The sequence below is a fragment of the Cheilinus undulatus genome, linkage group 21, assembly GCF_018320785.1.
Source record: "Cheilinus undulatus linkage group 21, ASM1832078v1, whole genome shotgun sequence".
In the NCBI taxonomy this organism is placed as follows: Eukaryota; Metazoa; Chordata; class Actinopteri; order Labriformes; family Labridae; genus Cheilinus; species Cheilinus undulatus.
In genome coordinates, this window is record NC_054885.1 from 7,900,769 (window position 1) to 7,925,145 (window position 24,377).

Here is a 24,377-nt window from a genome sequence, read left to right on the forward strand (position 1 = left end):
ACAGTAAGACCAGGACTAAGGACCGAAAGACTTTGACTTTCGTCTGCATGCTCAGGTACCAAGAATGTCACACTGTCTTGGTTAGCGGACCCATCGCCCCATGTGTGAGTCCAGGTCTTTGGTTGTTCTCGGCCTTGCAGTCAGTGGATCGATGGATTACTTGGCAAAGGTAGGTGAACTGCTCCACAACCCCCACACCCCCATGATTCACTCAGATTCCTGGATCTTCATTTTGGCCCAGGAAATGTACATTCCTAATGCCTCAACCTCCTCACTTGGCTTGGTAAGAGCCCCTGTAAGGACATCTACAGTCCCTGCAAGCATCACAGCATCATCAAAAAAGACCAGGTCAGTGATCTGGACATCGCCAAATGACACCACAGTATGGTGCCCTAGATAACCTGACCCATTATCCAGTCCAGGTACTGAAGAGCATAGGGGCTAAAATTCACCCCAGAATCAACCGGAAGAAGTCCGAGATGGAACCACCACACTACACAGCACTCTGGAACAGAATATACTATATAACAGATTGTAGATTGTAGGCAGATTGTATTCATTTATGTCTTCTTGCTAAACAAGCACATCTTTGTCTTTATTCTACACTTAGGCCAAGTTGATCAAAGAATCAAATCAGCTGAATATAAATAAAATGCTAACAGAGGAGAGCAGGACTTGACAAAGGGTCAGCGGTTAATAGGATACCTGTTTTAAGGTGAGTCCCTGCTGTTTCCATAGTCAGAGCACATATCAGACATCATTTTCACAGAGAATTAATTAAAAACAAGCTGTGAGACATGATCTCTCCCAAATTTCAAGTCCCTGCATGTTGATTTAAGGAAAAACAAGGCTTAAAACAGAGGAAGGATTTTTTGATAATGGCCAGAAGGAATGTGAAATAAACATCTAAAGTAGACAACAGTTTGAGGCTTTAACAGGACAAGTCATCACACATCTTCCTGCTTGACCCGGATGAAAACAAAACAACAGAACTCAAAACTGCAAACAAGCGGGGACAATGAGGGCAAGCATCTGAAACCATGCTGATAAGAATTATGTGAAACAAAACAATCCTAGAAGACAGTGACCTTAGTTCAACTGCATTTCATTCTCAGCAGCAGAAACTCTCCTGACTGCTTCCTGTTAAAGGTTCAGTCTTAGAAATCCTCAACTTCTCAAACAAAAAAGGTCAAACTCATCCTTTACGGTGGCAGGTTATTAAGGCTTCTTGATAAGAAAGCTTGCTTGAAGGAGGATGTGGATTTTGTCAGCAGCGGGCTGATTATAGCTCTGCAGCAAAACTAAGGGTTTCTTATCTCACATGGCAAAACTTCCTTTAATTAAAAATTCAAACATCTGAAAGCTTGGCTAAAATGTTTTTAGACCTTTTCTTACCATCACTGGTGACAGCAGCTATGAGAGGGCTTTTGAACTGGCATTTTATCGCAGTGCAATTAAATTCATTTGTCTTTTTTAACTTGTATTAATCACATGTGCTGGAGCTATTTAGATTATTTTGTGTAGTTTTTGTCACATTTATATATTTATTTGTTTATTATTTATTATTTTGTTCGGGGAGAACTTGAAAATTATGTTTGATGGCGCTTTGACATTGATTTCACTAGCCACGCCCAGGCCTGATTACTGCCAGACCTGTCAAATCCAGAAATCCCTTAAACAGAACCTGTTCGTTTTATCCAAAGCTAGGCCAGCTACATAATTAACGTTACTACATTTGTCAATGTAGCTTAGTTACTTTAAGCAACCTGAGCTTCTGTAAATGAAGCTAAAGCTAACATAGAAGTAGATAACACATCTTTGTCTAAAGCTTAGCTTTAGCTACTTAGCTATAATAGCTATGTCGCTTTATTATCTACGGCTACTCTAGCTTTAGCAACCTCAACTTTTGCAAGCAAAGCTAAAGCTAATGCAGAAGTAGCTATTGTATATGTGTAGCTTACATAGGTGCTTTGTGAGCTTAGCTTTAGCAATGTAGCTCTATTATCTATGGCTAAGTTAGCTTTAGAAACATGGGCTTTAGCAAACACAGATCAAGCTAAAACAGAAGTAGATAACATATCTATGTAGCTTACACAGCTGCTTTGTGAGCTTAGCTTTAGCCACATTAGCTATATAGCCACTTTATCTGTAGCCAAGTTAGCTTTAGCAAAGTGAGCTTTAGCAATTGAGCTAAAGCTATTTTAACTATGTATATGATGTGGATATGTAGCTTACTGCTGCTATATGAGCTTAGCTTTAGTTACTTTAGCTATGTAGCTGTTATCTATCCACTTTATTATTTTCATAGCGCCATTATCTACTTAGTCTATGCAGCTAAAGTTATTGTTTGGAGTATTTGAGTATTGATTGATGCTTTTACAGCGCCTATGAAGCAACCGTAAACTTCACCCATCAGGACTGGATGGGGATGCTAATGGATGCTAGGAGCTGCTAACACCGTCTCACCCGTAGTCCCACTTCCACCGTTTCACACTCTTCCTTCGGCATCGACACATATCCGGAGTACTCGCTCTGCCCATCACGGAAACGGAGGCGGGACTTGAAGCTGGTAGTGTCAGCGGTGAGGGTGTAGTGGATGGCTGAGAGAAGGACAGAAGGAAGGAAAATTAAAGAAATGTTGGTTAGCACAAGTCAGCAACTCACTGCTACAGCGTTCAAACCAAAGATAAACTGAAGAGTCAGCACTCTGATATGTCCTCAAGGGTTGTTTAATTATTGAGCTTGGCAGTTACAGGCTACAGTTAATCTGTTTGGATACACGGTCTGATGATGCTGTCAGAACCAGTTTGTTGTGGCATGTATAGTTCTAATTCCAGTAGTATAACAACCCTAAAGGACATATCAGAGTGCCGACTCATCAGTTTACTTGCAAGTCTTTTTTTTTTTTGGTGGTGCATGTCAAGAAGTTGAATAGTTTAACTGAGTAGGAAAACAAAACAAACATCAGCAAACAAAAAGTACAACAAGCCCCTCCTATGGACCAGTGATTTCCTCCAGTTAATGTATTTGAAGCATAAATTAAGTATAAGCCGCTGGTTCCAAAAATATGATAAAATATTCCACTATTGGTGTCATTTGGAGTTGGACTAGAAATAAAAATAGAAATAAACATTACTGATGTCTAACTTCTATTATCCCTGTATGCCTTCTGTGTCTGCACACTGCCCTGCCATATCATGCCCTTAAATAGGCATGAAAGGGGTTTGTAGCGCCACATTATGTAATAACGCCGCATTATGTAATAACCCTAACCACAGGACTTATTGTGGGCTCCAAGGTATGCCCTACCCAACTACCCTGCCCTAACTCTAACCGCTTAGTGACTTATGCCTAAACCTAACCCCCCTTCAGGGCTCTAAACACCCAACCTTAACCCTAGGACTTAAGGTGGGCTCCAGGGTATACCCTACTACCTTGCCCTCACCCTAACCACTAAGTGGCTTACAAAATGTGGCGTTATTACATAACGAATTGAAAATTTATTACATTATTACATAATGTGGCGCTACAGGGTTTTTCTAAGGCAGTGATACTAAACGTGTGGCTCTTTTGTGAGGATTTGTGTCTTAATTTGAAATATGATTCCCCTGGAAAACCATTGAAAAGGGAAACTTTGGCCTCAGAACTATCCATTGCAATTTGTCTCCCACACTTATACAGAAGCCTTTTTCAAATTTAATTGTCAAGCTTTCATTGGCCTAATTTGCAATTTTTTTGCCCCTTTTTTTTCTTTTTTCTTTTTGCCACTTTTTGCCCATTTAAGGTGTCTCTTGCCATTACATGTCACTTTTCCCGTTTTCCCCCACCTTCTTGCTACTTTTGGCCAATTTTAGTTATTTTTCACTTATTTCCCCCCATCTTTTGCTGTTTTTGCCAATTTTAATTATTTTTCACTTATTTCCCCCCATCTTTTTGCTATTTTTTGCCAATGTTAGTTACTTTTCACTTATTTCCCCCCACCTTTTTGCTGCTTTTGCCAATTTTAGTTATTTTTCACTTATTTCCCCCCATCTTTTTGCTACTTTTTGCCAATGTTAGTTATTTTTCACTAATTTCCCCCCACCTTTTTGCTGTTTTTGCCAATTTTAATTATTTTTCACTTATTTCCCCCCATCTTTTTGCTACTTTTTGCCAATGTTACTTACTTTTCACTTATTTCCCCCCACCTTTTTGCTGCTTTTGCCAATTTTAGTTATTTTTCACTTATTTCCCCCCATCTTTTTGCTACTTTTGCCAATGTTAGTTATTTTTCACTAATTTCCCCCCACCTGGTTGCTGTTTTTGCCAATTTTAATTAATTTTCACTTATTTCCCCCCCATTTTTTGCTTTTTGTCAATGTTAGTTACTTTTCACTTATTTCCCCCCACCTTTTTGCTGCTTTTGCCAATTTTAGTTATTTTTCACTTATTTCCCCCCATCTTTTTGCTACTTTTGCCAATGTTAGTTATTTTTCACTAATTTCCCCCCACCTTTTTGCTGTTTTTGCCAATTTTAATTATTTTTCACTTATTTCCCCCCATCTTTTTGCTTTTTGTCAATGTTAGTTACTTTTCACTAATTTTCCCCCCACCTTTTTGCTGCTTTTGCCAATTTTAGTTATTTTTCACTTATTTCCCCCCATCTTTTTGCTACTTTTTGCCAATGTTAGTTATTTTTCACTAATCCCCCCCCCCCACCTTTTTGCTACTTTTTTGCCAATTTTAGTTATTTTTCACTTATTTACCCATTTTTTTTTGCCACAAAATGTTGACACATTTTTGGCCACTTTCTTTACAGCTTTTTCACCTATTTTCCAGCTTTAAGTTATTTTCTTGCCACTTTTACCCACTTTCACTACTTAGATTGTGGCTCCGCAAAGGTATTTTTTAACAGTGTGGCTCTTTGGTTGAGCAGGGTTGAGTAACACTGCTCTGAGGTAATTAGAAGAAATGTGCACATTTTTCCAGCTTAAGAGCTCCTGCCATTTATCATCTTAAGGACCCAGGAGAGAAGAATTCAGCAGTTTAACAGTTTAAGCCAACTGTATCATATTTTATACGCAGTTTTGTGAGAGCTCTATCTAATCAACATGTTCAGTTATTTCCTTACAAAACTTTTAACATAAGATTTCAGTAGAAAGTTAAGTAAAAACTAAGATGTCTAATGTTTAATGTTTTACTGCTAATAATGATCATTTATAATATGTAAATATATTACTCTACATTCAACACAACTGAAAACAATATTTGTGTGTCTGTAAACTGTGATTGTGATTAGCGATGATAGTTCTAGTGGTGGGGGTTGTCTTTGTCTTTGGTTGGTCAAATTAAAAAAACACACCAGGACACACACATAGCTCCCTCAGGAATACTGAGTGTGTTTCTCAGATGTAATATTGTTTCCTGTAATGTGATTTATCATTCAGAAAAACACACACACCAGACACAAGGACGAGCGGACGCACAAGGACACGGTGTGATGTCATCTGTGTGCATTCATGTGTGTGTGTGTCACTCTGTGGATTAACAGCGGGCGTTAATTGACAGCTTTGTCCTGTCAATCAATCAGGTCAATTAGCTGAGAGCGTCCACGCACACAGGAAGTAGGTTGATGATGATGGCTGTGGCCATAAACAGCCTCGTTAGCATCATGTCCTAATAAACTGACCATCTGTTAGCGACAGCAGCTGATCAGCAGTCTGTGTATAACGCACAAAGATGCTCTTTATGACCAGAAAAAGGGGCGACATTTATCTCTTTAAAGCCACCAGACTAATCAAAGAAACACTAATCTAGTCTACAACACAAGCTGCTTCAAACAGTTTGCTGGTGTTACTGTGTGTTACAGGGTTTAAGATAAGCCATTATTATAGAAGGCCTTATAATAAAAATACAGAAAAATGTAGAGACTTCAGCAAAATACTTTTGTCTTTGTCTATGATTTGTGTTTAAAAAAAGGCATTTTTATTTTGGTTTTTATTGTCTAAACAAAGCTACAGACTGGCAATTACAGTGCTGTGAAAAAAGTATTTACCCCCTTCCTGTTTTCTTTTTATTTTCTTTTTTGCATACTTGTCACACTTAAATGTTTTAGATGAAAAAAATGTCATTAGACAAAGAAAACCAGAGTAAATACAAAATGAAGGGCAGATTAAGGCCAGATGTGTTGAACGCAGAGATCCATTAAATAGAACCTATTAGCTTAAGCTAAAGCTAGGCAAGCTACATGATTAACGTTACTACATTTGTCAGTGTAGCTAAGTAACCTTTAGCAACCTACGCTTTAGCAAATGAAGCTAAAGCTAACAAAGAGGAAGATAATGTATGTATGTATGTATCTTATATAGCTGCTTTGCAAGCTTAGCTTTAGCTAAGTAGCAATGGCTAAGTTAGCTTTAGCAAAGTGAGCTTTAGTTAATGTAGCTAAAGCCAACGAAGCTATGTAGGTAACGTACCTACGGAGCTTTCATAAAAGCTTTTTTGGCTTAGCTTTAGCCATGTAAGCTGTGTAGCCCCATTTTCTGTAGCTAAATTAGATTTGGCAAAGTGAGATTTAGCAAATGTAGCTAATGCTAACTTAGCTACATAGGTAACTTACCTACTTAGCTTTCAAAGCTGCTTTTTCAGCTTAGTTTTAGCCAAATAAGCCATGTAGCCCCATTATCTGTAGCTAAGTTAGCTATAGTGAAAGTAGCTAAAGCTAACTTAGTTTTGTAAATAACCTACTTACATAGCTTTCATGGCTACTTTTTTAGCTTAGCTTTAGCCATGTTAGTTATGAAGCCCCATTATCTATAGCTAAGTGAGTTTTAGCAAATGTAGCTAAAGCTAACTTGGCTTCATAGATATCATACCTATGAAGTTTTCGTAGCTGCTTTTTTAGCCTAAATTTGGCTATGTTAGCTATGTAGTCCGATTATCTGTAACTTATTCAGCTTGAGCACAGTGAGCTTTAGCAAATGTAGCTAAAGCTAGCTTAGCTACATATATAATGTGGTTATGTAGCTTACAAAGCTGTTATGTAAGCTTAATTTTGGTTAATTTGGCTAAATAGGTATGTTATCTATGTAGCGCCATTATATTCATAGCTCCATTATCTATAAAGCCTATGCAGCTAATGGAGCTACACAAGCTACGCTAACTGCGTTAGAATGTTTTCATGGAGGATGAGCTTTTGTCCTGTAAACAGACTGTTTACTTAACTTTATCAAACTTTTTGTAATCTGATTTTGCAGGTTAGGTTTTTTACCTTTGCATCCTAACCATTACCTCAATCCTGCCCTAGCCTCAAATGGAAGTTTAATCCAATTTTATTTCTAAAATTTTAGCGTGTATTTGTCCTCCGAGATAATCGGCGTCTCAGATGAATGGTCCGTCAGAGAAATCTGCAGCCAGACTGTCTTGAAATTCATACTGCACAGCATAACTGGAAACTGGAAATTACTGATAGCTGAGGTGACGGGATTAAGGATTACTCACTGATGTTATCACTTTTGCTCCTCTCTCCAGTGCTGAACATGTAGGAGAAACACACCCTCACCTTTATGCTGATTAACAAAAACACAAACAATGAGTCAACCAATGAGCTGCAGGATGTTCATGTGTTAGCAGGTTCCAAATCTGAGTCTCACCAGTAGTCACAGCTGTTAAGGTCGACTTTGTACGGAGTTACCATCAGGCTCTTACCAAGGTGAACAACAGGGCGAGATCTGGGGATAAAAAAAATCAATAAATGAAGTTAATGCCTTATTGTGACTCCACAAATAATATCCCAGTGAGCACCAGCTGTGATTTTAGCAGTGATGTTGAGTCAAAGACAAACCCAGTTCTGGCATATCTTGGACCTGTGTCCATAGGCCTCATTTTTTTGTGATGGCAGTGCACATTTTGGTACCAAACCAATGTAGTCCTGCACTTCAGTGCTCGGCATCCTGAGTGCAAAACATGTGCTTAGTGCATCTGCTATTTTGTCGCTTTGCTAACAGCACTCTCAGTTAAAATAGTTTGGTTTTGGAACAGTGCCGCGTTCTTATGTCAATTCTCTTTTACTGACAAATCAAAATGAAGAAAGGGGTTTAGGATCACTTTTGAAATCCATAAATCTGCTTTTTTTTTTTTTTGTTTCATTTTAGTTGTTGGGCCTCTTCTCTCTTTCTACACCTCCTTCTATTCACTCTTCCTGTACCCTTCTCTCTTCTCAATTCAGTTTACCTCCTCTGCTCTTTCTCTCTTCCTGTATCTCCTTCTTCTTCCTGTGTTTCTGCATCTCCTTCTCCTCTCCTCTTTCTGCATCTTCATCATTTGTCTTCTTGCATCTTCCTCTCTGTTTGAGTCTCCCTATTTCTCTCATCCTGCATCTCCCTCTCTACTTCCTGTCTTCCCACATCTCACTCCACTTTTGCATCGTCTCTCTGCTCTCCTCCTGCATTCCCCTCTTCCAATCTCTGCATCGTCTTCTTTTCTTCCTGCCTTTTTCTTCCTGTGTTTCTGCATCTCCCATTCCTCTCTTTCTGCATCTTCTGTCTTCTTGCATCCCCCTCTCTTCTTCCTGTATTCCTACATCTGCCTCTACCCTCTGTCTGCATCTTCCTCTTCTCTCTTCATGCATATTCCTCTTTTTATACTGCATTCATCCTTTTTTTCTTTCTGCACTTCCTTCTATTCCTTGTTAACTCTAAATCAACCTATCTACATCGATTATGGAGGAGAAAATGATGTGACCCATCTTTGCAATGGTCAGGTAACCTTGCAAAATTAATGGATGGTAAGAAGCTCCCTGAGACTGATGCAATAAGCACTGCATTATTGCAAGATAACAGAGGATAAGTAAACCTGAGCAGAGCGACGGTGTCATCCAGAGAGCCCACCAGCAGATCAGGATATTTGTTCCCATCAACATCCACACCTCCATTCAAAGAATACCCGAAAGTCCTGAACTGAGGAGAGATCCTGCTGCCCTGGATCACCTGTAAAGAGGAAGGAGGCTTACAAACACAAACGAGCTATTGTCATGTAAAGGTAAGAAGACTGTCTTACTTGGCTGGGCTTTGTAGAAACCCCCTTCTTGCTCCCAGTCCAGATCATCACAGATCCTGTTTCATGGAAGGGAGCTCCAACTGCAAAGTCTACAACCCCCCAGAAAGTCATTAGACACCTTCATCTCACTGTCTTGAAACATCATCATCATCATTATCAATTTAGCATTAGAGTCCTCACCCTGGAAGCCATCTTGGTTCAGGTCTCCAGCTGCACAAACAGCCATACCAAATGCAGACCCTGCTGGTCCTTTCAGCACCACACTGGGACTAGAATCAAACCGGCCTCCTGCGTTCATGTAGATGTAAACGGCTCCACCCACGCCCTGCTGGTGCTCAAAGTAAAAAGGAGCGCCCACCAGCAGGTCGTTCCACCTGCAGAGGAACAAACATGATGATTAAAAGTCTGAAAAGCTTTACTCGAAAATAAAAAAATGTAGGTAATCATTTTTCAGAACATTATTACCCATCATTATTGAGGTCGCTTGTTGCCACAACATTGCCAAAGTAGGAGCCCACCAGTTCACCACGCAGAGTCTGCTGAGTGACCAGCTTATTCTGTGCCTGCTTGGTCACCAGCAGCACAGAACCTCGAGCATCATCTTTATTGTCCTTTGGAGCTCCTGTTCATCAACACAGCAATCAATAAGTCAATCACTTAAGAGAAAAATTAATCTGCTTAATGCTTTAACAAAAATGAAGGGAAACATCACCTGTTACGATGGTTTCTTCATCCTTAGAGAGAAGACGAGGAGCCTGAGTGACAGAATATCCTACACACAAAATACACACAGATAAAATGAATGTGTTAGCATAGCATTTAAAATCTCTCATTACTGTGAGATAGCTCTGATGATCTAAATCAGTTTGAAGTGGTGAAAAGTGGCATTCAAAATCAGTTAAAGGTGGCAAAAGTGGTCAAGAAGTGGCAAACGCTGGGATGAAAGTGGTGAAAATGGGCAGAATGTGGCAAAAATGGGTGGGAAGTGACCAAATAACAAGTTAAAGGTTTCAAAAAGTGGGAAAATCAGCAAAAGGGGGAAAATTGGCAAAAGGTGGCATTTAATTGCAAAGGGCAGCTTTTTTGAGCGAGAAGTGTCAAAAATAGGCAAAAAGGGGCAAACACTTGGGGAAAAGTGGCAAAAATGGTCCAAAAGTGGCAAAAATGTGACCATAAATGAGTGAAAAGAACTAAAATGGGCAAAAAACAGCAAAAAGGGTGAAAATAGGGAATTAAGTGGAATTTAAATGCAAAAGGCAGCTTAAATAAGTGAGAAGTGGCATAATTAGGCAAAAAGGGGGGAAAAAGCAGGATAAAAGTGTCAAAGACAGGTTGAAAAGTGGCAAAAAGAAGTGGCAGAAATGGGCCAAAAGAGACAAACGCTGGGAGAAAAATGGCAAAAAGGGCAGAGAGTGGCAAAAATGGGTGAGAAGTGGTGAAAAAAATGAGTTACAGGTGGCAAAAATGGTCCAAAAGAATGCAGAGGTGTATGCATTCAAAGCAATGATTGGTTTATCACAATGGTTTCAGTTATTCATGAATGATTTAGTATGGACAACTGTAACAAGGAGTGATGTTAAAAAGAGTGTTTACCTATATAAATGTTCCTTTGCTTCAATGTTGAGAAAGAGTTTGTGACAAATACCTCATCTGGATTCATCCAAGAAACATGAACATTACCTAGAACACAAACAAACACACAGGAGAACTCACAGCACATATTTTGGCATTTCTATGTCTGATCAGTCGCTTTAAGGCCCAGTCAAAACCAAAGATTTACAAGGACACTAGTTTTTATTTGCAATACTACAATATTTTACAGGGCCTGTCAGTTTGCTTACATTTTTTGTTTGTTTTATTCTTTAAAAGTTATGATGACACCAAATTTGAGTATAAAAAAGCAAAAAGACGACGGTGGAAACGGCTAAAGATGCGACCAAATAGTCATAACCACAGAACTGTTGCTAAATTAGGGCAAAAAACGACAACGGAGGAGACATCTAAAAATTTGTCCAGAAAGTTATGACTGTGGACACGTCAGCAAATTTGAGCAAAAAAATAACTATGGTGGAAAGTTTAAAAATGTGACAAAAATACCACGGCCATATACCTTTTAGCAAATCCTGATCGCCAAATTTTGGGGAAAAAACACCCAAAAAAAAAAACAAAAAAAAAAACAATGCCAGGTAAAAGAACTGAAAATCTAACCAAAAAGTTATGATAACCAAAAACTTGATGACAGCAGAAACAAATGAAAATTTGCCCAAAAAGTCATGATGATGTCAGAAACAACCAAAATTTGACTAAAAAGTCATGACTGCGTACCTGTCACCAAATTCAAGCAAAAAAATCGACAATGGTGGACACAACTAAAAATGGGACCAAAAAGTCATGGCCGCATACCTTTAAGCAAATTTGAGCAAGAATTTGTTGACCGCTGAAACAACTCAAAATTTGGCCAAAAAGTCATAACCGTGGACTAGTCACCAAATTTGAGCAAGGAAGGACAACAGCAGAAAGACTCAAAAGTTGACCCAAAATTCATGCTAAGCTCTGCTACCGCAAAAACAACTGATACTCGACAACAAAATCATGACTGGGGTCCAGTTGTTAAATTTTACCCCCAAAAATTTGTCAAAAAAAAAAACAAAACAGGAAATTTGACCAAAAAGTCATAACCAATGACCCCCAGTTTGAGTGAAATAACCATGGTGATGTTGACATTAATTTTTGCTGTGAACTTGAGGCTGGAAATATCAGATCATTTGTAAATTAAGAGGAATTAATGAGCAGAGCAATCACTAACTACAAGATTGTCTGCGTGACAGTGGGGGTAGGGCTGATGATAATGGGCTGATTAGCAACCATAGCTAAATCTAACATAGCTACATAGAAGACGTACCTAGGTAATTTTATAGCTTTGCTTTAGCCACGTTAGCTATGTAGCCTCATTAACTGTAGCTCCATAATGCATGACTGTTGATAAACACAAACTGAAGCTGTGGTACTAACAGGCAGTTGAAACACATAAAGTGCCTATCATTTTAAAACCGTATGATGCCAAAATGACTCACAGGCAATGTTATTAGCCAGCCTGATTCAAGCTGAAACTGTCCCGATTTTAAAACAGTTTAGATGAATCACTAATCTTTGGTCTGAACTGGGCTTTAGAAAAGAGGAAGCTGTAAATCAGGGTTAGCCAGGGTTAATATGTCTAATTTATATTCAAATCAAATCCAACTTATTCTGGTCTTTACAATTAATCAGAAAGCACAAGAGTTCAATTGAGGAAAGTCTGACCTTGCCATTCATAACTTCCAGGTGAGCCAACAATGATATCAGTCTGAGTGATGGTTGCAGACATCCCACTGGTACACATGACCTGGCCTCTGACATCACCCTCGTGACTAAATACACAACAATAAGCACCGGTTGAGGTAATTTTATCAGGCCTTGTCATGCATCATTTGACTGGCGGCTGAACTACCTGCAAAGCTGGTCAGGGCTCTGCCAGTGCCCGTCTTCTTCATTGAACTGCAGGTCATTTCCACGGATATAACATTTGCCAACCATGTGATAGAGTTTGAACGATCCATACAGTTTAACAAAACGATGACCACATGCCTGCAGAGAGGACGTGGAGAAGGGTTAGTTAGTTAGTCTGTCTGTTAGTAGGTTAATTTTTAGACAGTTTACTAGTCTACTGCTAACAGAGAGGTAGTCACCTTTAGAATCAGTACAGGACAAAATCAGTTACAAAATAAGTATCCTTTGAGGTTAGTTAGTCAATAAAAAGTAAGTATTCTATTCAAGCCATTAGTAATTTTATCAATCAGTCTTCTTATCTAAGTAACTCACTAGGTTAGCTGGTTGCTAGACAAGATGTCAGTCAGTTTGTCAGTGACTATTTAGTAAACCAGGTAGTTGATTGTTTTTAGCTAGCTGAGAAATAAGCCAGTAATGAGGTAAGTTGGTTAGAAGTTAGGAGAAGTCATTCAGCTTGTTTGGTAGTTATTTTGTAAAATTGTTGTTCTTTTCTTTGCTAGGTAACTTGTAGGATAGCTGGAAGGTCATACATTAAGTCAGGCAGTTTCTGAAGTAGGCCTAACTAGTCAACCGGGAAGTTAATTATTTATTAGGTATAAGATTAGCTAGTCAGCTAGTCTGTCAAGAAACTATACAGGTAGTAATCCTTTTTAGCTAGCTATGGAACTAACAAGTTAGAAGTGATGGTTTGTTGGATAGTAGACACCGTGCTGTTTATTTAATATTTATTTATCCAGCTGTTAGACTGTTGTTTTTCTTTGGAAGGTAATTTGTTACAAACAAGGATAGCTGGTTAGTCAATCTGTTTCTGAGGTGACTATTAAGTTAATATTTTTTAGCTTGCAAGAAAATGAGCATGTTGTGTGGTTAGTCAGTTAAACAGACAAAATTCAGTGATTTTTTTGGACAATAGTCAGGAGCAGTGAAATAACCGGTAAGTAAGTCTCTGAGATAGTTAGCTAGTTAGCTACATAAGACATCTAGATAAGACATATTTTAGCTATTAAGTAAGAGGTTAGCTGGTTAGCTATACAAAAGGTTGATGAGGCTGTAAAGTTACCACATAGTAAGCTGGGTAGTTTTAGCTTGATAGGAAATTAGCACATGATGAGGTTGGAAGGCAAATGTTACATTTGTTTTTTTAGTAATCATTTTCTCAGTATGTTGTCAGCTGGTTTGGTTTGTTAGAAAACATATTATGTATAAGGTTAGCTTGAAAGCTAGACAAGAAGTCACACAGTTTAAGAAGTAACTAGTCAACCAGGTAGGTACCTTGTTTTTCAGCTAGCTGGATTATTAGTAAGTAATGAGGTTAGCTGGTAAACCAGACAAAAGATCAGTCTCTTTATTGACAAGAGTAAGCCACGGATAGCATAGTACAGGCCAGGGGGTGTCCAAACTTTTTCCGCCGAGGGCCACACACAGAAAATTTCAAGGACGTAGGGGCCACTTTCATATACCTCCCCTTTATGACATCAAAGTAAATCAATCCAATCCAATTTAGGTAAAGATGCACTAAGTGATTTGGTATGCTTTAAAGTTAAGTCACGAAAAAAGTAAATTCATGAATTGTTGTGTCAAAATGGTTGTTTACAGAATTAGCACAGTAGCCTTGTCTAGTGCTGAAAGTAAAACACACGCTTATCCAAATAATCTCATACTGTCTTCACAAACTTTATTTCTTAATGTTTTCTAATTGACAGACAAGTGTAGTTTTGTGTTGCCTTCTCAGACGAGCCCCCAAAGTCACACAAAACTATACTCACAGATGCAGAAAACAGATAAACGAGACACTACAGAAAAGCACAAGTTTCATGTCCTAATGTGGGCCATATTTCATTTATGTTTTAGGATTTGCTGTGGGCCAATTAAAAATGGGCCAAGGACTGCGTTTGGCCTCCTGGCCATAGTTTGGACACCCCTGGCATATTATCTCACGGGTGAATCACCAAGGTATCTGGTTAGTTAAGAAAGACATTATGTTTGTTTATTTAGTTTCTAAAGTCAAAAAATGTCAGCTAGCTGTTTTTTAGTTAGCTAGGAAATTAGCATGTCATGTGGTTAGTTAGTCCATCAAATAGGCAAAAATCCAGTCACTTTACTGACTATAGTCAGGAATGGTGAATTAACTAGTAATTAAGTTACTGAGATAGCTATTTAGCTAGATAAGACACGTGTTAGCGTTTACATTTGAAGTTAGCTGGTCAGCTATAAAAGAAGTCGAGCAGTAAGCTAGGTAGTTTTAGCTAGTTAGGAAAATCAACACACGATTAGATTGGTTCGTTTAGTAGTTATTCTGTCAGTCAGTCTTAAAGGGATATTTCAGGATTTTTGAAGTTGGGTCGTATGAGGTGCTTGGCTATAGTAGTGGCATTAGCCTCCACTGTTTTCCATGTAATTTGATCCTGTTGTTATTACGAGCTCAGAGAGAGCTAGCTTATAGCGGCTGTAGATGGGAACGTGTTGTCAGCGTAAATTAACATGTTTTACGAAAAAATGGGCCAAGAAAATATGTTGGCTCGCCTGTGCGCTGTGTGGAAAACATACACAGCACTTCATTTCTCCCAAAAAAACCCCTCAGTGTCAGGCACTAATTTACGATGCAACTTTCGCCATTTTGTGTCCTTCCGCCTCTGCTCACTGTTTACTGTTCACACATCCGCCAGTCAGCTGTGTGGGTCTGCAGACTTCTTCAGGAATGATAACATCTCATCAAGCTAAAACAAAGATAATGAGCGATTTCAACACAAGTGATGATGATGTGCTGTTTACTGTGGATACGAGAGGATATCTGTATGAACCGGACTACACAGACCAGACTTATACAACGGGCTGAAAGAGAGACCAGAGAACCTTCATTTGAAAGTTTAGAGCAGGAGAGATCTTGAGTTACCTGGTGGTGTAGGTGTGGAAAATGTGAATCCATGCCAACCCATTCGGAGAACTACTGTTGTCATGAGTGGGACTTAGTTTCAGCACTTCTTTAGGACATTATTGAATCAGAAGATAGCGGCTCACAGACGCACAGACTAAATTGGAAAAACAGACCCCGACTTGAAGGGCCGAATGGAAATTTGTCATCCAGGTAAGCTTATGACTGTCGCCTTTTTCCTCTAATGGCTGATAGGTATGGTGTCCAGGAGGTGTGCTTGTTTTAACAGCCTGGATAAATGCAAGTATGTGGCGTTGTAGTAACCGATGCTTAACCCCGCTACACTGCGACCCACACAGCTGACCGGCAGATGTGTGAACAGTAAACAGTGAGCGGAGGCAGAAGGATACAAAATGGCGAAAGCTGCATCATAAATTAGTGGGTTAGGGTTTTTTTGGGAGAAATGAAGTGCTCTGTACGTTTTCCACACAGCACACAGGCGAGCCAACATATTTTCTTGGCCCATTTTTTCATAAAACTCGTTAATTTACAGGGACAAAACGTTCCCATCTACAGATGCTACGCCCCAGCTCTCTCCAAGCTCGTAAAAACGACAGGATCAAATTACACGGAAATCACTAGAGGCTAATGCCACTACTATAGCCAAGCACCTCATACGACCCAACTTCAAAAATCCTGAAATATCCCTTTAATAGTCTAGCAAACAAGTTATGTACAAGTTTAGCTGGTAAGCTAAACAAGATCAACAAGTCATGAAGTTAGTTTGTGTATCATCCTTGCATAGTATACTAGTAAAATAACCCATAGGTAAGTGACTGGGGTTAGTTGGTTGGTTGGTTATTTTAACAAGACATAAAAATGTATTTTGTTGATATGCTAGGATCTGTTTTGTTTTGTTTGTTTGCAAACTAGCTAGTAAATTGGGAAGATTGTTTGGTTAGTCATTTCAAAAAAACAAAAATCAGTCCCCAGGAATGAGTTAGTACACTACTGAAATAACTTGTTAGTCTCTGAGGTAGTTAGTTGGTTAGTTTAACCTAAACAGAGCATGGTGGGGATCAGAATAGAAACAGAAGCTGGTCATTAGCCACATTTAGTCAACTAACAGTTTTAATGAGAAAACACAAAGACAGCTAAGCCAGTGAAAACATAGACTCACCAAGACCCGCCCCTCAGGTGGACCCTGACTGGCCACGGAGACGCCCAGCCACATGTCCTCAACCACGTCCTCATCAAGAAGCTGGTCTGAAACAGTCGGCAAAGGTGAGTGAAAGTCTGCAGGTGGCAAACTTTATGACAGGATGTGACAAACACCTATCAGTGGCTGTTGCTGTGGGAACCTCTGATTACTGCCCACTCAGAATTAAGCTTTATACTTTTATGACTGTGTCTTTGGGTATAAGAGGCAGATAAAAGCTCTCAAGCTGCAGCTGTCACTGCCCACTGAATGATGGAGAACCCATAATGCACCAGGAGAGAGATAACATCAAAGGAACAGCAACCTGAGAGGTCTGACTCTCTCTGATTGGCTAGGAGAGCAGCCATTACTGGCCAATCACAGTCATCAAATGTACTTACTTCAGTAACATTACACAAAGCAGATCTACAGATCAGCTATCAATGCTTTGCAAGAAAAGGACCCATGATGCATTGCAAAATGGATGTTTAGAGAAATCCTTGTACTACCATGACTGATACCTGTACAACACAGAAGGCTCTGAAACATTCTTAGATGCCAAATTAATTTGGGTAAAATTTTATAAATTGAAGCGATTCATCTTGGCTATAGAGGGAGAAAAAAACATTTCAGGTCAGTAATATTTTCACATCGATATTGTTCCATGAACAAAATCAAAGCTAACCTGGATTGATGAGGTTCATCCTACTACAGTCTGATTGGCTAGCAGTGATTGGGCAGCTGTACACTCCTCCTGTCCTGTTGGCTGGTACATTTGGTGCCGCCTTATCTTTGGGAGCTCCAACCAGTAGTCTGTAAGGATTAGACAGGTGAGACTGGTGAGATCAGTGATTAATAACATGGAGGTCCTGACTCCACAAGAATTGCTGAAAAATATATTTTAATTGTCTTATTCACATCTGCATATCAAACTTTCAATTACACCTGCCTTTTTGTTCAAAATTGCATCTTTTTTGCTTAGATTTTCTCTCAAATCTTCAGTGACTGGTGCAGAAAAAGTTTCACACCTTTGCATAAAATTCATGAAACAGTTTGGCTGCAGACAGTGCATCTCTGATGGCCCCTCTCAAAGACCGTTCATCTGAGACACTGTCTTTTTAAGTGATGTGATTAGCTGGTTCAGCATATTTCATATTCTAGATCTAAAAACCCCTCAAACATAAACAAAGTTTGGCCATTGCATTCATGAAATAACAACACTAACATTATACACTGCAACATTTCATGAATAAAACAGAGAAAAGATCAGAGGCCTGATCTGGGATTAAATTATGTATGGACCTGTTTAAGAAGCGGTTACACCAATAATGCCTTGCTTAAGCTTTTGAAGCAAATGCAGCTAAAGCTAACACAGCTACACTAGCTATGTTAAAATTGTTACAACGTAAGCCAAAACAGCTATGTTAGATTTGGCAATGTGACCTTTAGCAAATGTAGCTAAAGCTTATGGAGCTACACTAGCTACATTATAAATGTTGCTACATTACCCAATACAGCTATGTTAGATTTAGCAACATGACCTTTAGCAAATGTAGCTTAAGCTAACACAGCTACACTAGCTACATTATAAATGTTACTACATTAGCCAATACAGCTATGTTGGATTTAGCAACATGAGCTTTAGCAAATGTAGCTAAGGCTAACACTGTTGTGCTAGCTCTCTAATTAATGTTACCAAAAAAGCCAATACAGCTATGTTAGATTTAACCATGTGACCTTTAGCAATTGTAGCTTAAGCTAAAACAGCTACCCCAGCTAAGCTATAAATGTTACTACATAAGTCAATACAGCTATGTTAGATATAGCAAAAAGACTTTAAGCAAATGGAGCTAAAGCTAACACAGCTACATTAACTATGTTATACATGTTTCTAAATTAGCCAATACAGCTATGTTAGACTTAGCAACATGACCTTAAGCAAATGTAGCTAAAGCTTATACAGCTACGCTAGCTACATCATAAATATTACTACATTAGCCAATACAGCTATGTTAGATTAAGCAAAGTGACCTTAAGCAAAGTAGCCAAAGCTAACACAGCTACACTAGCTATGTTATAAATGTTACTACATAAGTCAATACAGCTATGTTGGATTTAGCAACATGACCTTTAGCAATTGTAGCTTAAGCTAACACAGCAATCCGAGCTAAATTATAAATGTTTCTACATAAGCCAATACAGCTATGTTAGATTTAACAATGTGACCTTTAGCAATTTTAGCTTAAGCTAAGACAACAACCCCAGTTAAGTTATAAATGTTTCTACATAAGCCAATACAGCTATATTAGATTCAGCAAGGTGACCTTAAGCAAATTTAGTTGAAGCTAGCACAGCTACACTACCTATGTCATAAATGTTACTACATAAGGCAATACAGCTATGTTAGATTAAGCAACATGACCTTTAGCAAATGTAGCTAAAGCTAACACAGCTACATTAGCTATGTTATACATGTTTCTAAATTAGCCAATACAGCTATGTTAGACTTAGCAACATGACCTTAAGCAAATGTAGCTAAAGCTTATACAGCTACGCTAGCTACATCATAAATGTTACTACATTAGCCAATACAGCTATGTTAGATTTAGTAAATGACCTTAAGCAAATGTAGCTAAAGCTAACACAGCTACATTAGCTATGTTGTAAATGTTACTACATTAGCCAATACAGCTATGTTGGATTTAGCAACATGACCTTTAGCAAATGTAGCTTAAGCTAACACAGCTATGCAAGCTACTTTATAAATGTCACTACATAAGCCAACACAGTTATATTAGATTTAGCAAATGACCTTAAGCAATATAGCTAAAGCTAACATAGCTTTGCTAGCTATATCATAAATTGTACTACATTAGCCAATACAGCTATGTTAGATTAAGCAACATGACCTTTAGCAAATGTGGCTAAAGCTAACGTAGCTTCAATAGCTACATAATTTATGTTACTACATGAGCCAATAAAGCTATGTTAGATTTAGAGTTTGGCATTATGTACATTAGCTACATGGCCCTCACAGCTAGCAGAGGTATGTGAGCTACCTTAGCTGCCTTATTGTGTTTTCATGGAGGACAAGCGATTTCCCTGTAAGCAGGCTGTGTACAAAACACAGAGACTTTCTGTTGGAAAATCAAAAACACCTAAAATTTTCCTGTTTGGTGCACACTTATGCCAACATTGATATTTGGCCTAATAAAACTACATTTGCCAAATATCAAATACAATCCAACTTATACAAACAATGAAATATGTCTTTAAATAATCCAGAACTGTTACAGCCTGCTGGACCTGTTAGGAGAAGCAGGTACTGTATGTCATAGCCTGGAACTTTGTCAATGACACCTTGAATGTCCTGAATGGCTCCAAGAGTTGAAACATCCTAAAACATTTTCAGTAACCTAATGAATGTTTAATGGAGCCTGTAATAACATTTTTCTTGATATATCTGAATTCTGTGTTGTTCCTTTTATTGTGGAGACATTTCTGGAATAAATGAAGAGACATCTGATAGAGAAGGGCATCCGGGACACCCACATCCACTAACAAAGGACGGGCAACAGACAATGACAGACAGAGGACTCAGGTTGTGCCTCTTGTTAACAAAATCTGCCACTCTGCCGTGGTACAGGGACAGAAGAGACTTGGTCAGCACAGTAACATTACCTAACTATGGCTACTGATCCCAGTAACACCAGTGGAGCATGTTCACTAAACATACTACCAGTTGTGTGCAGGATTTCTACTGCCTGTTCAACCTCGTCTACAATGTGCAACCCAATGTGTGTTTCTGGTTTTGTTTGAATTCTTGTTGTCATGTAAGCCCATGTGGGCTGGGCATATGATTGTATGTATGACACAATAATAAATTCAAAACTTCAAAACTGTGTGCCCTTTTACACCCATATAAGGGCATGAGACTGCAGGGCAGTGTGCACACACAGAAGGAACATGGGAGTGAGAAGAGAAGAGGCAAACCTAACTTTGCAAAAGAGTATTGATTGGCCAGATTCCTTGTCTGTCATCAGGCAGATCCATCTTGCAAAGCGCTGATCCGAAATGACTGTGCCCAGTCTCAAAACAGACCTGACCAATCAGCATTGTTTGAGGAAAATATGGCAGTAGCTAAGGGGGAGATTTAGTTGTACTGGAAGCCAATTTCCATGGCTGCCACTGGCGTTACATATAGCTTGGTAGTGCACTTAGTGCCTATAGTGTGGGCAGCTTACACATTTGGACAGACACTATCAATGCTGAAAAGTAGATAGAAGTTTTAGAGCAATACATGCTCCCATCCAGACATCTCTTTCATGAAGACCCAGGACTGCTCAGCAGCTAGAATCCACCATTAGACAGGAACGGGACAACATTCATCTCCCAAAACTCAATCAACTGCTCTCCTCACATCCCAGACATTGACAGACTGTTGTTGAAAGAAGAGGGGATGCTACACAATGGTCCTGTCCCAACTTTTTTGAGATGGGCTGCTGCCATCAAATCAAATGAGCTATTATTTTTCATGGACTGGTGAAGTGTCTCAGTTCATCTGATGTACTGTTTATATTCTATTGTGAATAAAATATAAGCTCATAAGATTTGAAAATCACTGCATTGTTCTGATTTAAATTTTGCTCAGCGCCCCAACGTTTTTTGGAGTTGGTGTTGGAAAGTAAATTAATATGTAGTGGAGAACACTAAAGATATATATCATCTGATGGGTAATGAAAACATTACTTTTAAAAATGTTCAGAATTTACTTGATCCAGTGTCAAAAGTGGCCTCCATTGGTGCTTTGACTGTTTATTTTCCTGTATCTAATCCACTACACCGTAGACACAAGTGTAGCACTTTGTGCCTCACCTTAGTCTAGCCGTTAGTCTAGTATAGCAGCAGTTTTATCAGAACTAGGCCATATTTCTTTATTAATTAAACAGCATAAACCACACTTTAGGCTTTCTTTTTTTTCTCTGACAGGCCTTGGTATGAGTTTTATATACCAACAAACTCCACCAATTGTAAACTACCACAGCAGCTGCCTGCCACACTTACATTAGAACCAGAGCTGTGCATGCTTACTACCTCATTTTTTCTTGTTGCTCTGATTGGCCTAATGAATATGACTGACAAAACATTCGTCAAATCACCTTCTGATTTTCCTAAAAGTCTGGCTCTTCCCAAACATTTTGCGTGGGAGATTTTCAAGATAAATGTGAAATATATCAAATGCAATGGATAAACCTAACACAAAAAGTAAGGAAATTTGTGTTTGGTAGATGATGTCGTTGTTGTAACAATGCTTCTTGGCAATAAATCTTATACCACTGGAAAGCCTGTTTATTTCCCTTTTAAATGGTGCCACATTTGTAAGGAACATGCATTTGTGGGCTGAGCAGCAGAGCTGAGTATGTGGGTTTCACCCATGAAAAAATTGCTAAATTTTCTCTGCCAATGCCAAACAGCTTATTTTCTGTTTTAATGACTCTTGTTTTGACCTTCTGATACCTTCAGGTGCTAACAATCAGGTGTCTGCGACAAGGCAACTTTCAAATTTTTCATGGGTGCAACCCACATACTCACCTCTGCTGCTCATCCCAAAAAGGCATGTTCCTCAATGTGGCACTATTTAAAGTGAAAGCAATACTTAAATAACTCTGTAATAGTGCAGGAAATGTGAGCAATCAACTAAAGATTTGAGAGTAGGCAGACATTTTGAACATTTTGAACCCAAACAGAGAAAATCTAATCACAAGGAGGCAATTTTCAGAACAAAGGCAGGATTTAATGGAACCTTTGGGGAAATATCTGAGCCTAAATTCAATAAGACATGCTCTCAAAATGTTAAAATGCACTCCTCTTGGGTTTGCGACAATAATATTTCCATAGATATGACTGCATTTCCTGTAAAACCTCACTATGAGACTCTAGTGATTTTTAAAAGACTATCCACAGAGAAACAATGGAGACGCTCACACTGTAAATGCCAGGCTAGCTGCTTGATGGTGAAAACTGTAGGCTGGATGCTTGGTGTGTACATGAGAGAGAATATATGTGCGTAATACTCTTTAAGTCTCTCTCTGGGTTTCATTTCCTGTCCTTGGTTGAGCTCTACACTCACACTGAGGTGGTGGATCACTTTACCAGCTGAACACACATTCATCTGATCCATTGCTCTCTGTGACATCTGACCCCAAATCTGATCTCAGTACAGGTGTGTTCACGTCTGGATGAAGTCACCTCGTCAGAATGTCAGACATCTAACTTCCTGTCTGATTGGAAGACAAAAAAAATGTGCCCTCCTGGAAACCTGGGGGATATTTACGACTTATTCATAGACACAAGGAAGCTCCTGAGACCTCCTTAAAGGACTGACTGATCAGAGCTGGAGGTGTCTTTTCAACCAGTCAGAGAGGGGGAGGCATCTAAGGCGGGACTTTGAGCCAGTGGGAGCACAAATTAACCCCGTGAACTCCGAACTCCCAAAGGAAACTCGATTATTCTGTAAGTGCGTGTGTGACAGAGAAAGTGTGTGTCTATGTGAATGGTCCATTAGCAACCAATCCAATTAGAGAACATAAAGAGGCAGTCGTCATGGTGACAGCAGAGACGGACAGCAGGGTGACCTCTGGGTGACCTTACCAGTGATAGAGGAGCAGCTAACGGCTAACAGCTAAGAGACCAGTCTGCATCAGTAACACCAGCAGCTGCTGGACCTCACTCAACACTGAGCTCTATCTCACTGCTCGGTTTATCAGTCTGTACCAAGAGGAGACAATCCAGAGCCTTGAAACCCTGCTCAAGGCCTGACAATAACTCCTGGAAAGTGCTTTGGGGACTCCTTGGACTTCTCAGACTCCTTATCAAACACAGGACCTACAGGAAACATTGCGACTGACAGGGCTGCTCAGTTATGACAAATTTGACTATGACATTTTGTGATCAGTGTGGGTTCTGGCTAAACCGACTCACAATGCCTATAAAAAATAGTCACCTCCTTGGATGTCTTACCATTTTAAAAACCAATCATGGTCAATATAACATGGCTTTTTTGACACAAAAATTTTTACAGAAAAATGTCTTTAATGTCAAAGTGAAAAAGATTTCTACAAAGTAATGTCAATTAATTTAAAAAATATGTAATGTACAATAAGTGACGGCATAAATATTCACCCCCTTTAAAGTGACTGACCTAATTCAACAGAGGTCCAGCCAATCCATGCTAATAGTCTCACAGTTATTGAAATGGGGATCACCCAAGTGCAGGGGATGTGTCTCAAGTGATTGGAGTATAAAGACACCTGTATAAGGGAGGTCCGAAACAATGGTAAACCACTATTCCTTGCTACCATTACACCATGAAGACAACAGAACACTCCAAGCAACTCAGAGAAAAGGTTATTGAAAAGTATGAGTCAGGGGATAGATACAAACAATGTCCAAGGCTCTGAACATCCCCCAGAGTTCAGTTAAATCCATTATGAAGAAATGAATGACTACTGCACTTGTGACAATATACCTAGATCAGGCCGTCCTCAAAAACTGAGTGAGTGTGCAAGAAGGAGACTACTCTGAAGGAGTTCCAAGCTTCAGCAGCTGAGATGGGAGAGACTCTGCAGACAACTGTTGGCCGGGTTCTTGAACCGTCAAAGCTTAGTAGGAGAGTGGCAAAGAGAAAGACACTGTTGAAGAACTCAGATTAAATCTGGACTAGAG

General features: G+C 39.2%; 1 protein-coding gene across 4 annotated transcripts in view; it reads right to left on the bottom strand.

Moving 5' to 3' along the window:
- Positions 1 to 24,377, bottom strand: part of LOC121529121 (integrin alpha-3-like) — a 50,591-nt gene that overhangs the window by 14,157 nt on the left and 12,057 nt on the right. For 3 of the 4 annotated variants that reach the window (XM_041816823.1, XM_041816822.1, XM_041816824.1), the window contains 13 exons: positions 17,338 to 17,465; positions 16,635 to 16,720; positions 12,524 to 12,660; positions 12,337 to 12,443; positions 10,630 to 10,716; positions 9,749 to 9,808; positions 9,502 to 9,658; positions 9,217 to 9,410; positions 9,037 to 9,125; positions 8,833 to 8,966; positions 7,632 to 7,709; positions 7,480 to 7,547; positions 2,467 to 2,600 (listed from right to left, as the gene is read on the bottom strand). In XM_041816823.1, the coding sequence (XP_041672757.1) occupies positions 2,467 to 2,600; positions 7,480 to 7,547; positions 7,632 to 7,709; positions 8,833 to 8,966; positions 9,037 to 9,125; positions 9,217 to 9,410; positions 9,502 to 9,658; positions 9,749 to 9,808; positions 10,630 to 10,716; positions 12,337 to 12,443; positions 12,524 to 12,660; positions 16,635 to 16,720; positions 17,338 to 17,465 (1,459 nt within the window). Of the gene's footprint in view, positions 1 to 2,466; positions 2,601 to 7,479; positions 7,548 to 7,631; positions 7,710 to 8,832; positions 8,967 to 9,036; positions 9,126 to 9,216; positions 9,411 to 9,501; positions 9,659 to 9,748; positions 9,809 to 10,629; positions 10,717 to 12,336; positions 12,444 to 12,523; positions 12,661 to 16,634; positions 16,721 to 17,337; positions 17,466 to 24,377 lie in introns of those variants that run through there. The other variant, XM_041816826.1, reaches the window with a different exon arrangement.